Source organism: Pieris rapae, chromosome 20, assembly GCF_905147795.1.
Source record: "Pieris rapae chromosome 20, ilPieRapa1.1, whole genome shotgun sequence".
Taxonomy (NCBI): domain Eukaryota; kingdom Metazoa; phylum Arthropoda; class Insecta; order Lepidoptera; family Pieridae; genus Pieris; species Pieris rapae.
This window is the reverse complement of record NC_059528.1, coordinates 3,234,066-3,251,258: the sequence shown is the minus strand read 5'-3', so window position 1 is coordinate 3,251,258 and position 17,193 is coordinate 3,234,066. Positions and strand designations below refer to the sequence as shown.

The window sequence follows — 17,193 nt, the reverse complement described above, 5'->3', positions numbered from 1 at the left end:
TTCATGTTTAACTATTTGCAAGCTAAGAATGAATTTATATCTTCTTAGAATTGTTTACCCATTGCTTTTGCTATTCAAATATTTATAGAGCTTGAAATGGTAGTTTAACGCTACATTTGCAGGAAAGTGAAATAGGATTTTAATGTGTTTATTTATTATTTTGTGATTGTAATTGCTCTCTTAAATGATTTTGACTTGAACCACGCTTTTGACAAAGTAGTATATGCGTCTGATCTAGTTGAACTATCGGTTTGACTTACTAAAACTACGTGAAGTAAATTACGGGACGCACCTTTTACAGAGGTATAATATAATGGAATGTCATTTGGAGAGTCCCACAGAGAGGCACTTAGTGAGATTACCTTACAAGACAGGGCATCTAATCTTGTTTAACACTCACCCTACTTAACCGTACGGTACACTTCACGCAACCTTTTGAGTACATAAGCCAATTGTCATTCATGTATTAAACTTTAGACAACTTCTATTATGATTGGTCAATGATATCCCGAGTGTAATCAGAAAATATTTCTATAGCGCTTTGCGTGTCTAAATTATTTTAACCAAAGTGGTACCAAGTATATTTTTTATTATTTAAAATACAAAATACAGTCAAATCATTAATAACAAAAAGGTATCATAAATTTATTGTACCAGCCAATACCATTTAGTCGCTTTAATAATTTAGTCAGAACGTGGTTACTACACATGTGTTTCGTTTCGTTTTCTATAATTATGTTACTATCCTACTAAAAAATATATTTTTTTATTTTCGATACAATGGGACAAACGGTCAGGAACTCATCTTAAGTGATACCGCTCGCCGCCCATGGACACTCAATGCCAGATGACTCGTTGCCGGCATTTTAAGAATTGGTACTTTCTTGAAGTACCCTAAATCGAATTGGTTCGGTAAAACTTCAGTGGTCAGCTGGTTCCATATACTAGCGGTGCGCAGCAAAAACTGCCTTCACATTAATTACTATATTTTAACTGTCGGGTTAATATTTCTGAGAATGAGAATACATCGTATGTGGCAAACATTCGGAGCTAACATAAGTTTTGCTGTCGAGACGTAAATGTTTGCTAAAACCTTACATTAGTCCGAACACTAAAGCCTTCGACATTCGTTTCGAGTTTTTCATAAATTGACATGATTTTATGAAGGGGTTTGTTTACTATATAGATTTACTTGACTTAATGTTTATATATAGCGGTGTGAAGTCATTCGAAAACCTCAACTGCAGGAGCAGTCAACCATCGCAGCTCTCAATTGGATTCTTTACTTAGTAAATAAACCAAGCACGCACAAAAGTCGTTGTGTGATCAGAAACTTGATCACTTCTACCTCTTAAGAAAAAAATATAATTTTTATTTCTCAGTAATACATTATAGATGGGAATGATGATGTTTATTTACAAAACTATGGTTGTTATGATCTGTAATATTTGTACCTAGACCAATATAAAGGATTGGAAGTAAAAATCTCGCGTCCTAGATTGGACGACGGAAATAGAGCCAATCATGGACCACTACGTTATACAATATCCGACCGTTTCTGAGGCATTTTCAATATTATCGTTGGGGAAGCGATGTAGTTTTGTTACCGAGGAGGTTGTGGCATATTTAAAATTATCTAATTCGGACCAAAGATTGTATTTAATAACTTGATATATGAAGACTGCAACTGAAGGTATATTAGGTAGGTAAATTTTAAGTTAAAGGTTTTCCTATATTTAAAATGTACTTATTGCTAATTATACCTTTTTGTTGATTTTCGAGGTGAAATGCATTTGCGCATTTCCTGCTCGCGTAGGCTGCATGGGTATTGGCACCAGAATAACTGCTATTCAGGGACCGGGTGAGCAATAGGTACCTACTACTAAAACTTCGAGTAGTTCCTACGAAGTCGCTTTACAGGTTTTGGGGTCGCTCTCGCATTCTACCTGAGTCTTAATGCTGTAACGGCATAAGAGGTAGGGGATAGGCATGCTATTTACTCCACGTCAAACTCCACGCCAAAATCTACTGTAATATGGCATAGTATGGCTATAATACAACAAAGGGAATATAAATTAAAAGTAATATTTAATTTCTTAACGAATTACCGTTGTTCTAACTTTGCTGGAATACTATATAACCTAAAGCCTACTTCCGAGTATATATAACATAGGAATATTAAAAAAGAAAACTGAGGAGAAACAACTAATTATCACATTACATATGTAAATTTATATATAATATTATATAAATTATAAAATACATATTGAATACAAAATTCTTTTAAAACTAATATTTACAGAGTCTGACAAAGTCTGAAAACAAAAGAGCATTCATAAAAGTTTGGCACGCCTACTATAATAACGCTTGAGTTATAGAAGTTGTTCCACTTCAAGTACTTGTTCGGGTTTGGTCGCAGTTTACGGCTAATGTTTATAAAACGCACGAGGGCCTTTGGCCCATATTTTGTCGAAGATAATGTATTGTACAATTTATTAGTCGGTAGCGTATGAATCCCATATCACTCTTGGTAATTTACTGATATACATGTATGTAGTAGGTTGTAAATGTTTTGTAGTCTACACTATTAATTACTTTATTGGGCAAAAATTCTACAAAAACCGAACGTTTTTGTTCCTAACAACCAGAATTAATTACTCTTTTGCCGGGAATTGAAACGAGTTCCTCCGGGGATCGTCGTTAACCGCCTTTAACTTTTGTGTGCCGTGCGTTAACTGTTTGCTTCTCCTTGAGGCGGTTAAATCTAAAAAATCTATAAACTTAAATAAAATTTTATGGAAATGTGCGAAACTCGGAAGAATGCTGGTCGAATTCCAATAACTTTTTAGATGTTTTCCATGATTTTATAAATATAATTTGATGAATTCAGTTTTATTTAAGACTTAGGTACTTAGCTCTTTATTTCTGAAAAGTGTGCTTTTTGTACTAAAAAGATAGGCTAACTAGATAAAAATCATGTTAAGTCTTAACAGAAAATACTAAGGGCTTAAAGGAAGAAAATACTAAGGGCCCCGTATTTTCTTCCATTGTTGAATTAAGACTAGTTTTTGTTTCACTAATAACGAAAATGTATAAGTTAGGTAAGATTTCACAAATAAGGCAATAACGTCGAGGCCGGTTTCCTAACACCACATTAATCTGATTTGAGTTAGAAAATTGTTTTGTCGCTTTTGTGGAGACGTAGATTTGCATCATCGTAACTTTTATATTGCAGGTTAAAATAAACTAAAATAAAACGCCAAACGGTGGATGGTTTTTCCAAAAGAGAACAAGTTTAATAAATATCACTCATAAATTAGGAGCATCTTTTTCGTCTCAAAAGTCAAAAGTCAAAAGTCAAAAGTCAAAAATCATTTATTCATATAGGTAACATAATGTACACTTATGAACGTCAAAAAAAAGAAATATACATTAAATGAATCTAATCTTACATTTACTGCCAGTTCTCAAATCAAAGGCGTAGAACGGAAGAGAAGAACTGGCAATAAACTCTCCGCCACTCTTTTTAATCGCCAAGTTTTTTGTTACACAATGTTTGTAAGGAGCTGCAACTGCAAGCTGTTTAAGATCCATACTAGGATAAGTTTTGAATATTAATTTATTTCTATCAATATTCAATATCACAAATATTATTTGGGTTCAAATATTGCGAACGAAATCTGGCTTTTCAGAAGTGAGGTTTTTGTTCTATTGTTACATATTAATGCTATTGGGTATTTGATCCTATTGATTTCACGAATGTTTCCGCACGGGTGCTTTTTGTGAATTGTATTCAATGAAGAAGATTTGACTGCGACACGTCTCGTGAATCGAAACACTTGTTGGTTATTGATATGAGACTGTTCTTTGAATATATAAATAGATAACGGAATATATAAATAATTCAAATAACTATTCCGATATAGAAGTACATTTCGATGATAAAAATGTGTTTTTAATCTAAAATGTCATATAAGAATAAATCAAATGGCATGAACTGAGCATTTATAAAAACGAAAAAAAAATGACGACAATGCAATACTGACTTGTCTCTTATGTGCTAGTAACCCGAAAAGTAGATCCTCCGCTGCAAATATTTCCGTGCTGGTCACAACGCTCAAACATGAGCTACCGATCATAGAGAATACAGAAGTACTTTAATTAATATTAGAATAGTAACAAGTTCTTAATTATAAACTAACATTTAATCTTAATTAATTTTCGTGTCACTTTAAAAATGTAAAACAATTGCCCAGATTATAAAATTAAACATAATTTTCTAAGAAGCAAATCTATTGATAAATTCAGATCATTGGTAGCAGTTTAACGCTGAGATTTAATAAATTACTACTGTTAATATATAATAGCCTTTTTTCGGACATAACATTATTATTATTATTAATGTTTATTATTATTAATTTTTTTTCGTAGATTGTTATTTACTTCCACTTTTGCGTGTCCGTTTGCCATCTTTCCTCTCCTCCATTCTGGCCTTTCTATGGCCACTCTACCCCATGTTATTCCTGCGACTTGTCTAATGTCGTCGTCCCACCTTTTTTGTGGTCTACCTCTCTTTCTCTTTCCATCTCTTGGGTAGCATTGTATGATTATTTTCGCCACTTATCCTTTCCCCTGATCATGTGGCCTGCCCATTTTTGTAAATACTATATGCATTATAAGTAATATGTAGTTCTAAAATTAGCCTTAAGGAAAACGCATGGATTGATCGACAGAATCTTATTACATACAGTGGAAATAGATTCGAATCTCTTATCGAAAATGTAGGCATCGACGCTCCGAAAGATATTTTATTGCAAAGGACGGGAACATTCCTGTGTTGATGAAATGGAAGCCTCCTATTTCTTTCGTCGAATATATTTGCAGACTGAATATATTAACATATTTTTATGTACCGTGTACTTACAGTACTATATAATCATAATGCCTTTTATATGTCAAAGGTTAATTGCATTGAGTTTATGGTAGAATGCAGTGTTGGCACAGTGGTTTAAGCATGCCAGAATCATCTGGGTTCGAACACGCACAGCCAAGTGCCGGACCAATGACTTTCTATATGCGTGCGTCTACGGTAAAAGATTTTTTTTTAATCTATTGTCTAGAAATAAATCAATATTCTTATGAAATACTGTTGGTTTTTATTAAGAATGTTGAGTGGTTACAGACTCAGGTGTACATTATTTTAAATAATGTCTTTCTCGTATAGATGGGATAGGTTTAATAATTTTTTTTAGGCTGATTTACTAGACCAAAAACGTGTTTTTTAAAGCTCCTTTCAACTGTCTTAGGAATCCTTATAAACGACAACAGAGTATAATAATAATTATTAAAACTATTCCGTTTTGTGCAAAAAATATTACAAAACTAGATCCATGCTTTTTTGTGCGAAATACGTAACCAACGCAATTACGCAACAAGTGGTTAAGAAGTAAAATCTATATACTGGAGATAAATAATCCGTCAGAACGCAATGGACCAGATAATGAGATACAGTATGGCCCGAGACAGCGGAATTATGTAAAGTATTCCGTGAGTATCGTTTAAAACTTCGCAACTATCCATTAAGCTCAACTTTTAAAGTTTCAATTCTTGAATTATTAATAGCACCTTAATTTCACGGACAAAATGAGAAATTAAGACGTAAACAAGTAATATTCATTTATTTATTTATTATTATTATCCATACGCATGCTGCAGATATATTTCTGTAATTAATAATTTAGTAGTTAAGTAATAGCACTTAGATTTTTAAACAACTCATTATGGTTTCCGTTACTGTTCAAATGTTAAGCGCACAGAGAAAGAAAACACAGCTGGCACACAAAAGTATGCCACTAATGAGCATCGAACCCGTAACATCCAACTTAACCTTTATATAATGAGATATATTTTACCACTGCACATGGTCAGTCCTGCACGGTAGCAATTGTTAGACTTGTGAAACTAAGAGTAGTAGGAAAATTCTTTATAACAGTTTTTGAATATTCTTAATCATTAAAAACATTGGCTGAAAGCCAGTTATAACCCGCATTGGTTGAAGTAGTTCACAAATAATAAGCTTTGATACAATTTATATTTCCAATTATATTGCTTAATGAAATTGTTAGCTGAAACCTAATATAATTATGATTAATTAAGCATTAAATAATTACTGTACAATGCTACAGGTACTTGTTTTGTTCTTTCGCAGACAGGCTAATTGAAGCTTACAGTAATTAACGTACCCTTATTATACATGGCATCTAGCGTCGACCTTTTTAAGAGCCTCTATGAAATTTTAAATTCCGACTTGCATTTCCTTTTATATTAAATTCTTTGAAAAATATAATGTCTTTGGTATTCCTATAAAATGTGCCACATGGGACGTAGAAATATGTTGATGATTTGTTTTCTATAATCGACAACTGAACAAGTAATAATGACAATAATATAATATTATAAGTGGGCTATACATGTACCTAGGATCTTATGAAATTCTCAATTCATTGCTAAATCGTTATGTACTTTAGTCATAATAATAATTAAGTCATATTTATTCCCTGAAACATTTATCCATCTTTACAATGGATACACACACAGAGATATATTCTGTTTCCGGGTCCTTTTAGAGAGTAGTGTAATTGGCTCCATATCTCTCTATCTTGAGAGTTTTTACAAGTTGTTATTCCTTTGTTTGTGTTCGAGTCACATATCCATGATTCACTACCGTAAGAAATACATGGCAATAAACACGTGACTAAGAATTTTTCTTTGAGTATATTTGTGTCTCTGCCATCAGTTATTCTTTGTATCTCCTAAATCTGTTTAAATACATCCTAGTTTGACTATCCACTTCATCATGATGCCGTGAATTTTTAAAGGATATTTTGTAGTTTATTCACGCAAAATTAGGATAGATATTTGTGTGCTGGTTATCTCTAGGTAATTCTACAAAACAACGCTACTCCACCTCCTATCTACAATACTTCAAGGTGTCCTGAATCCCTTATACAACGATAGGGGCAAACACGTTTGTGGGTCTATCTCTGTGAAACATTATTTATAGCTAGTATTATGTTTGTATATTCAGGGAGAAGAGTGTTAACATTTTATGCGTTTCAAGAGGTTAAGTAAAGTACCTAAGCTTGAATATTTCTTTTCAGAAAACAACCAAAGACGTTCGCCTTCGACCACTGTTTCTACTCGCTTGACCCGACCCTCAACAACTTTGCATCACAGAAGACAGTGTTCGAGTGTCTTGGACGCGATATCTTGGACAATGCCTTCGACGGATACAATGCCTGTATCTTCGCGTACGGACAGACTGGTAAGATTTTGTACTTAATTAAATTTGCGTACCTGATATTGTAAAGCCTTATTTGTTACTATAATCCTCCTCCGTTGTAGTTCGTACATGGCTTGTACCAGTTTTTTTTATTAGATTGGTAATACAATGATATACAATTTCTTTTGATCTGCTCCCATAGTGTCATAGTGTCTAGGGACTCATAGATATTTTCTTGTATACATGTTTATTTCTAAAAAGATAGTTATAAATAAAATAACACTATAGCAAACATTAGTATCGCTGGCTCTGCGACCCAAAACAGCGAGACAGTTAAGTTTAAAAAAAATAACTACATGGGATACTTTTACATGAAATAACATAATTCAGAATATTTTCTAAAGGCAGTTGATGTTTTTTAAAGTATAAACGATTTTATACTCCACGACGTTGCTTGTGTTTAAAAAAAAAATTAACGTATGACGTAAAAAGTGAGTTATTCTATCAATTAGAAAATCATTGCATTGACGCAAGTCGTCTAATTAAAATATTTTTCAAATCAATACTGTGTCATAACGAAATATATATTATTAATTTTGTCTTAATATAAAACCTAGATCTCAATGATGTTGTGCCCTAAACTTCGTATTATTAATTTAAAATCTTTGACTAAATATAAGAGCCATGAATGGATGTCAAATATTAATGAAGCAACCCATTACTCATTCATTATTCCCTAGGAGCTCGCCATTCAGTACTTTCTGTTTGTTGCTATTGTTATCAAGAGCCGGTTTTACCGTGATTTATGTGCACCGCAATTTACCGTTTTCTGTAATTTTAATCTTGTTTATTTTACGGTTGTAGTATGTTCCTTTCTTAGTAGAATTTTATAGTTTTTAATATACTTAAGGAGATTTTAAAGAGATAATATCTCCCTTAAAAAAATATAAATACTACGTAAAATTAACTAATGTCATACAAAGGGACAGTAGTAAGTATGCCAAATTAAATCTTTATTTTCATTTCAAGTCGCTACAGCAATGTACATATGAATTAAGTTTATAAAATAAATACACAAACAAAACACAAACATAATGTTTGATGCTTAAAGAACATAATAACCCTCGCAATATATTTATGAAAATATTATGTATGTATACAAATATAGTGATAGGTTTACTAGAATAGAACATACGCACGATGTTAATACTCGGAACAAACGCAGGCTTCAATTTGGCTTTGCTTTGCCGATGAGTAGGGATACCTACAGGTTCCAATTTAATGACGTAGAATAAGTGATTCCTGTCGATGTTTCATAATAAACGTATTTTTAACAAAAAAAAAAATTACGTGGGACTAACTTAATAAGTAGGTATACTAACGAGGTCCACGTCGCCATCAGCCGTCCTAATTTTTGTCTACTAGGCTCATTCAGAAATGTATCTTTAATGGTTAAACGCGCTATTATTACGCATTTAAGACGGTAATTGATTAAATAAGCAAACTCACTCGACGAGTATTGCGTGTAGTTTGATTTTTAAAAATGAGAAACTACTATGAAGAGAGTTATTAAATTGTTTAACATATATATATAGGTGCTATACAAATAGTTGTATAATCGTCATAATTTTGGTTTCTTGTTAGATTTAATTAGTCTCCAGATATTGTATCTAAATAGTGATTTTATTACTTTGTTTTTGTGTTTTTAAAACATAAAATTAATGTTAAACTTCGAAAACTTATAACTTTAGTTTTTATCTGTTTTTTATAAGTTTTTAAAAAGAGTAATATGGCTTTTAAAAAACGTGTTTAGTTATAAGTTTTCTTGCATTCCAGGAAATTTATGTACACTGGACATGTAGCACTTTTAATTGTTGTTGAACATAATAAATAATTTTTGAAATTGAATTGAATAGTGAATGTTTCATGGACTGTTATTTAAAAAACGATGATATATAATGATCACTTCCCGGGATTGATTAAAAATAACATATACTTTAAGACTTTAGTTTTAGGCTTTAGCTTTATTCCGCCAGTTTTTGCTTAGAATTTTACGCAATGTCGTAATTAAGAGAACAGTCTAGAACTACAGTAAATTACTTAAGTGTATTTTACTTAATTAAAGCATCTTATTTTAGTATATAAAGTTCCAACACGATCGTTTTCGCCTTGCCTACGCGAGTTACACGGTAACTTGATTGCGACAGGCTCTTTAATTATTCGTCTCGCTCGATAGGGCACGTGCTTCAGAGCCTGTAAATGTATGGATAGGTTTACGTTAAAATTCAACGCAACCTTCTTGAACGGTGTCGCACCTTTATTGAAGGCCTCTTGAGTGTATTTTAATTATACTTGGCACGTGATCGACTACGTGGCTCAATTGATCATCGATCGTTTCTTTTATCGTTAGCAAGTGCGTTGCCGGCCTTATACAAACTTCAGTGGGCTGGTAAGAAACGCTCAGTTGTAGAACGACGGATATCGAGGTGCTACGGGTGATATTTTGTATTTTGCCTTGACGTTCGATGATGAAACTCAGCTGCAGTTATTAATCCAAGGAGATTTTTTAAATGAGTTAAAGGACCTGGAGAGACCCCACACTTCTATCCAAGGGACGATGCCGCTCGCAAAATGACTGGTCGTCGACGATTTGAATCGCTTTCCGTTGAATATGGTCAAGCGGAAGGTGCTGGTACTGGGGCAGTTAACGCCCCGAGGCGAGAACAGTACCCAATGTGGGCCGAATTTACTGCAAGCGAAAAGTTACTAGTTAAATAACCTCTTGTTCTAGTCGAAAACATTTGGCTTAACGTTTAAAGTAAAGAGACACTGTTTATTTTAATCTAAAGTTTATTCATACAAAGTTGGGTATACATTTGTGACGCAAGTCTTAATGAGTCTAATTACTAAATCGTTTGGGGATCTCATTAGCCGTTTCAGTTTGAAAGAAGTTTCTTGATAATGTGCCTAGAAACACTATTTTCATTCCTTTCGGTTGATTAAGTTCTGTGTGCGATGTACTAATAAGTAAGATGGTGTGGGGTCACTCTGCATCTTTATCTCGCATTACCACGGAGAGTGTTCAGAGGATTTGTGCGGATGCAGCTAAGTTTCATCATCGGACGTCGAGGCAGAATACGAAATTCCACTGCTATCGACGTCCACTGTTCAATAAGTGAGCGTTATTCAAAGAAGTTTTTGCTGCGCATCACCACTATGTGAAGCCCACTGAAGAATTTCCGAACCGATTCGAGTCATTCAAGAAAAGAGCTTACTAATTTATTTATTTTTTTAATAAGCCTTTTAAAAAAGGCTGGCAACTCACTCACGGTCGCTGGCATTAAAAGTATCAATTTCAAGTGAGCCTCCTACCCGTTTGCCCCCTGTTCTATAAAAAAAAACTAATCTATTCCTATTCCACATTATTTGTATTAAATTTAATAATATGCGGTTCTTGAAGAATAGAAGATAGGAAAATTTAATGGAAAAAAAAAAAAACATAAACATTAGGTCTCCATACTACTTGGATTTCCTATTTGAGTAAGAAAAGGTAAAATAAAAAGAGGATGTAAGTTTTTAAGTTTTTAAAACAGTCATAAAATGTTTCTTTAGCTCGTAACACAAAATGTTCCTGTTTGTTCTTTTGGTTACACATTTTGTCCTTTGTCATCATTGTCTTGAGGGGAGCGAGCTCTTGAAAGGGGCTGAAAGTTGACGGAACCGCGTGATGAATATGTAATGTGAATGCGTGAGTGTGAAACGAAAGTATACTTTTCAATTTCCATATTTTTTAATTCTATGGAAGTTATGATTTGGCTTTGTATGCGTTTCAATGTAAATGTAAATAAAGAAAATATTAAAAGATTGTTATTACTCACTTCATATACCTATAGACTCAAAGCCTAGAGGTTAGTATTAAAAATAACTACGATTTTTCGTGGATGTGAGAGTGATACGGGCGAAATATGTTTTATTTGTCGATTAGTTCGCCTATCGAATGATTTTCTTATATTGCTTATAACGATGTGTCGTAGCTCTGCTACGCGACGTAGCTGTTGTTGGCAGAGGTCTCACAACTACCAAAAATCATTACATAGTTATTTTTAATACTAACCTCTAGGCTTGTCGATGGACAGGTATATGGAGTGAGTAATAACAATCTTCTAATATTTACTTTAATAACTTAAATGAGGGTAGTTTCAAATTATGTCAAAACAATTTGTTAGACACGATTCTAACAGAGGTTAATGGACGCTTTTAGAATAGTAAATCAATTAGTAATAATTTAATGCTACTAAAGACTTGTCTATTCCTATTAATAAATTTATCGTGTTATTTAGAAATATATTTTGGCAATCAGAATTACGGTTTATAATACTAAATTATTACCATTCTCAGCCATTTATTCGGTTTACTTCGGAAGTAAGCCAATTTTCCCTGAAAGCTACGCAAAATAAATTCCTATTAACGCAACCCAGGCTTAACGGGCACTAGCGACGTTAAACACAACACAAATATTCCTAACGATCCCGTACGACTGGCTATAATTTCTCGTAAAGCCTTGGAGATTTTAATAACATCACCAAGTTTAAATTTACGCCGCTTGAGGTGTAAATTTATTTTCTTTGCCCAACGATAAAGCCTAAGTGTTTTAGCCTACATATTATTATGAAATATCGTTTCCTTTACATATTAAAAATTCAAACAAATCTCATGACGGCGGATCATAAACTGATTACAATTGTTTGGTTTTTGTTTAATGACTGACAACGTTCATAGGAGAAAATAGTTTCATTGTATATGGAGCGTAGTAGTCGATAAATTGCATGGTATCGTTAGAAATATATTTTTAGTTTAGTTTAGGGATGCCTACAGGTCCAAATTTGACGTGTGGAATAAGTGATACCTGTATATCTTATGTTCCATAATATTTTTTTTAGTATCGGATATTTTTAAATGAAAATGCTAATACAAAAAACGTTATTACCATTTCTATTTTACAAGGTGTTGAACGATGGATCGGACACAATTTATCGTTTCATTTATCGTTTTTAACCAAGCCTAAGCCGCGGAAACAATGAGCATTTAAAAATGTATAGTATTTTAAATAAATAAACTTGTAGCGAGCAGTTTCATCCATTAAATATTTTTCCAGTTAGCTTATAAATAGAAGCTTCAATATGAGTTTTAGAAAAGCCTATTTAATTTTCAACTAAGCGTGTCGCAATAGAAGCAGCGCTCTGAATTGTATGCGAGAGCACGTCCTCACAATACGGGGTTTTTCAAAATAATTTGCTTTCATACAAAGAAAAAACTAATTGCAATTTCGTTTCAACTCGGCTATTATTCCATTAGAGTGAACAGGGATGAATGGGGCAGACGCCACGGTAAATCAATTTCAATTTAAACTAGAAACATAAATGTCATTTTTCTTGGAAAATTCTACTGAAGTTTTGTTATGCTTTATCTATATTCTCTTCTAATGAATATTCGTAATATGTTAGAGGTCAAAAATTCTGGAACTAAAGAACTTTGGAAAATCTCAGTCATTATGGCATATTAAGACAGACTATTTATTACAAACACAACACACACACATAACCACACAAAAAAAAAAACAAAAATTAAAGAAAAAAATACAATGAGATATCAATAACAATAAAATATATATATTATAATATTACAATTTATTTTCTCATTCGGCTCGTTTCAAATTTGTAATGCGTGTGTGCTGTGGCTGTAATTATATATTAAGGCTTGGTACATTGCTAGTGGAAGGTTATAAATAGTTCTTATCAGTTTCGAATTATTTACATTCCTATTAATTTTATTGCACAATTGTTTTTTGAGTATATTTTAGATTACTTACTGGCGAAGTAATAAGTCTGTCTTGCACGCCTTTACATTTTATTTACATTGCGTGTAGGTCTGTTATTATGTGTAAATGAATATCGGTATTGGAACTCTCTATGACAAGATCCGTCTACAAAGAAGCTAAATGTAGATATACATATAGCTTCCTACTGATGTATTTCCGAAGTAGTTTTAAGAAGAGAGTCAACCATTTCTTAAATGGCCTTTTATTTGCTTTATTTTACATAAAAATAGTTCTCAAATCAAGAGCGGACTGGATGAACTAGCAAGAAACTCTCCACTGCTCTTTTTAACTGCCAAGTTTTTGGGATGCAATGATATTATGAGCTGGAACCATTACAGCACTATACGTGGACATGTTGAAACAGTTAGTCATACTAATAAAATAGAAAAAATAATAACCATCTCTATGTGTGCTTGATAAAGATACTAAATATCAACAATGGGACCCATTTACAGCGTGAAAGGAATAATTTAATAGTCGTTTGTCTCAAACGTTTCATCGCGAGTGCATTCCCGTGTTCCTAACGTCAACTGCTACTCGAGAATGTCTGCTGAATTTGTTAAGTGACTTTATGGTTGAAGTTTCGGTAAATTAATATTAATTTTGGCTTCGTATAGTTTCTGTTATGGTAAATTTACTGACGATATTGGGAAAATAGAGGAGTAACAATTAGGAACGAAAAGCTAGCTGTAGCTAGTATGAAAACTTTAAGTGGCGGATGGAAGGCCCGACTAAGCCTACTCTAAAACATTGATAGCTGGGAATTGAATCTGATTCTTCGAAATTTTCGCCACTTTTTTAAAGCGCTAACTGTCTAAATGTGTCTGAAATATGTATAAGTTGTGTATTAAAAAAGACATTGTGTCTTTTGTATCAACATTAGTATAAGTATGAAAAATTATTTAAAAAAATGCGTTTTGTATATTATACTCGTTACTATAATGCAGGTTCTTGTCAAAGACAGTATGACGTCATTATATTCCTTTTCTTGCAGTTTCACGGTATCCTTAAATTGAGACGGCTCAACTCTCTTTGATATGCACGCTTTTGCAATGAGATGTCGAGCGAAGAAAAATCTTTTGTTTCATATCTAAGAAATGTTGAAAATTATGAATTTTTTTAACTATTTATTTGATCTTAAACTTATCATTTAAATACGTATACGCCCTCATTTTTTAATCGTTACTTTAATGCTAAATTTATAATTTATTATTAGGTTCCTGCCTCTTCAGATGAGATTCCGTCTCTGTTATAATCGAATATGTATCAGAGATGTTAGGAGTGATTCTTATCGCCGAATTACTTGTAACTAAATATCAATTATTCTGATTTAATTGGCTTATAACAATTTTTATAAATTAAAAGTTTTAGTGTTACAAGAATCAAACACAAGCCGTATAAGGGCGTCTTTGGGAGCGCATGTAGGCACGTAAAGGCGCGCACACGCTCAACTCGTACGAGTGTTGACGCGCTTCTAAGCTCGGACAAGCGAATAGCAATGTTTCTTCATCAGAATCCATGTTAATACTGTCACGACACCACTACCGGTTCGAGCGAACACGCCGAAATATGCTAGTTTACGCGCGTCCGGTTTTTGAAGCGCGTATGCTGAAACGACCGTATACGCGCGAAGAATACGCTAGGCTGTATCCGCGTTATAGTATGCGTGAATATGTGAGTATGTGAATATGTGAGTATGTGAATGCGTGTGTGCGTTAGTATAAAAGTGTAGCGGGGAAATAAAAATATAATAACCGTAGCTAATTGTTTTGTATAAGCGTATGGAAATGAATTTAATATTTGCAATTATTGGAATTACTTTAGCCACCTGATCGCTAACTCATTTTCAGAACCCGATTAGAACCTTTTCCTCTCCTAATTAATTTTTTATTTCAACTGATACGAAATCTCTTAATTGATTGTGGGGTTGATAAAAGGTGTGAAAATTTCAAATATGTACAGACATAACTGGTACTTAGCGATTTTTATATATTTATTTATTCACATAATTGGTATTTATAATTTTCTTAACCTACAAAGTAATAATAAAAAAAAATAATATTTCTTATTAAAAAGACAATATCAAAACAAATTTAAAAAGTTTGGTCTCCGTGGCAGTGTACACTTTAACGCTGGGAGCTTTTATATTATGTACAGATGATTATACATACACATGTGTGATAAAATTTCTTTCTCTTTTTACTGAGACAAAATAATTATTCAACTTATAACATATACATGTGTCGTTGACGCTGTTATACGTATAAAATAGCGAAATCCTTGAAATATTGTTTTTATAAACGAGCGACTTTCTTGAAATATTGTTTTTATAAACGAGCGAAATCCTTGAAATATTGTTTTTATAAACGAGCGACTTTCTTGATCCACCATAAACACTTTTCATTTATTTATTTATATATCTATTTAACTCGCTAGCCTTTTAAGAATTTTTACGCTTTTTTCTTAAAATACCCTAAGTCGAATTGTTAGCGGTAATTTATTATAATATTTCGTTTTGATAAACAGTTAATAAGTAAGACCGCAGTAAAGTACTCATAATAATGTATTGAAATCGTTTTTATATGCATAAAGAAATATTTATCTTTAAGTCCAGTTAAATATTATGTGAATTACAATGTATATTTCGAATGGAGTAATGGCCTCATTGTTAAGACAAATGAAATAAAACGCATGAGCAAATTTAACTGGCCCTTTCAGTGAGTAATCAACACAAAAGTAATTCGGTTTGCTCGCATCCGGCTGTAGGAGCTAATTGCGTTTGATGACCGACGCCAGATCTTCCATAAATGGCTAGTTCCACGAATCGTAACACGTGGAAAGTGGAATGTCTAAAAATACAAATAATCGCCCAAAAAAATCAAACAAAAGGTATACGTTTTCCTCATCTTTCTTATTGTTGTTTACTTTCTTTTTTTTATTAAAGAACAGGGGCTCTAGCTTGAGTTAGGCTCCTATTTCAAACGAGCAGGAGGCTCACCTGATGTTCAGTGATACCGCCCATGGGCACTCTCAATGCCAGAGGGCTCGCGAGTGCGTTGCCGGCCTGGATTGGATTTATTTTTATAAATCAAGTTTTACGAAGGACCTTATTTAAGCAGTCGTGTTATATATCTTAAATCATACACGACTTTCAGGGTAATATAAATTATATTTACCATTTATGTGTTTCGCTATACTGCTGGCGTTGAAATAAGTAGAATTCTAACCAACCCTATAACTAGAACTAACTAAAAATAATATTCACTTTTAGACGTCAAACAAGACGTGAAAACAAGAATACAAGAATAGAAATTCCATTCCTTGTTACTAATTTGTTGATTTTTAAAGTATTTTTTACTATTAAACTAAATCCAGGATCTTCGTATATATCTTATACAGCTTCTCAGTATTTGCAATTGAGCACTATTGAGCAATTCAATATTTGCTGTTGAAATTATGATTTCGCTGAACGCGTAGTCTGACGCTTGATAGATTCTGAATCACATATTCAGTACATGAAATGTAACTCGCATTACCTATTGATCCATATATTCGTGTATTCACACAAGCATTCGTTGACGTTAACATGTTTTGAATTCATCCGTTCTAATGTGAAAATGTTGTATTTTAAAGGAGTTGCTAATTTTATAAACTTTTTTTTATAGCAAGCGGGCAGAGGCTCACCTGATGTTAAGTGATACCGGCGCCCATGGACACTCTCGATGCTAGGGGGCTCGCGAGTGCGTTGTCTTTTTAGAATTTGTACGCTCTTTTCTTAAAGGACCCTAAGTCGAATTGGTTCGGAAATACTTCAGTGGGCATCAGTAATTTTAATATGTTTGTAAAAATGAATTGCTATCCGTTTGACATGCTAGTCGAGAATGGACAGATTATTTAAAAATTGTGGAAGTTCGGGGTAGCTTTAAACTGTGGTAAATACTTATTAATTAATGATTATAAAGAAAAATATTAAATATATAGTGTAAGTTTCCAATAAAACTGTTCTTGGGATATATTTGATGTGCTTTGTCTT

At 32.9% G+C, this 17,193-nt stretch overlaps 1 protein-coding gene across 9 annotated transcripts in view; it reads left to right on the top strand.

Moving 5' to 3' along the window:
• LOC111000949 (kinesin-like protein KIF13A) overlaps positions 1-17,193 on the top strand; it is a 130,764-nt gene that overhangs the window by 48,714 nt on the left and 64,857 nt on the right. For all 9 annotated transcript variants that reach the window (XM_045632573.1, XM_045632571.1, XM_045632568.1 and 6 more), the window contains exon 3: positions 7,161-7,324. In XM_045632573.1, the coding sequence (XP_045488529.1) occupies positions 7,161-7,324 (164 nt within the window). The remainder of the gene's footprint in view (positions 1-7,160; positions 7,325-17,193) is intronic.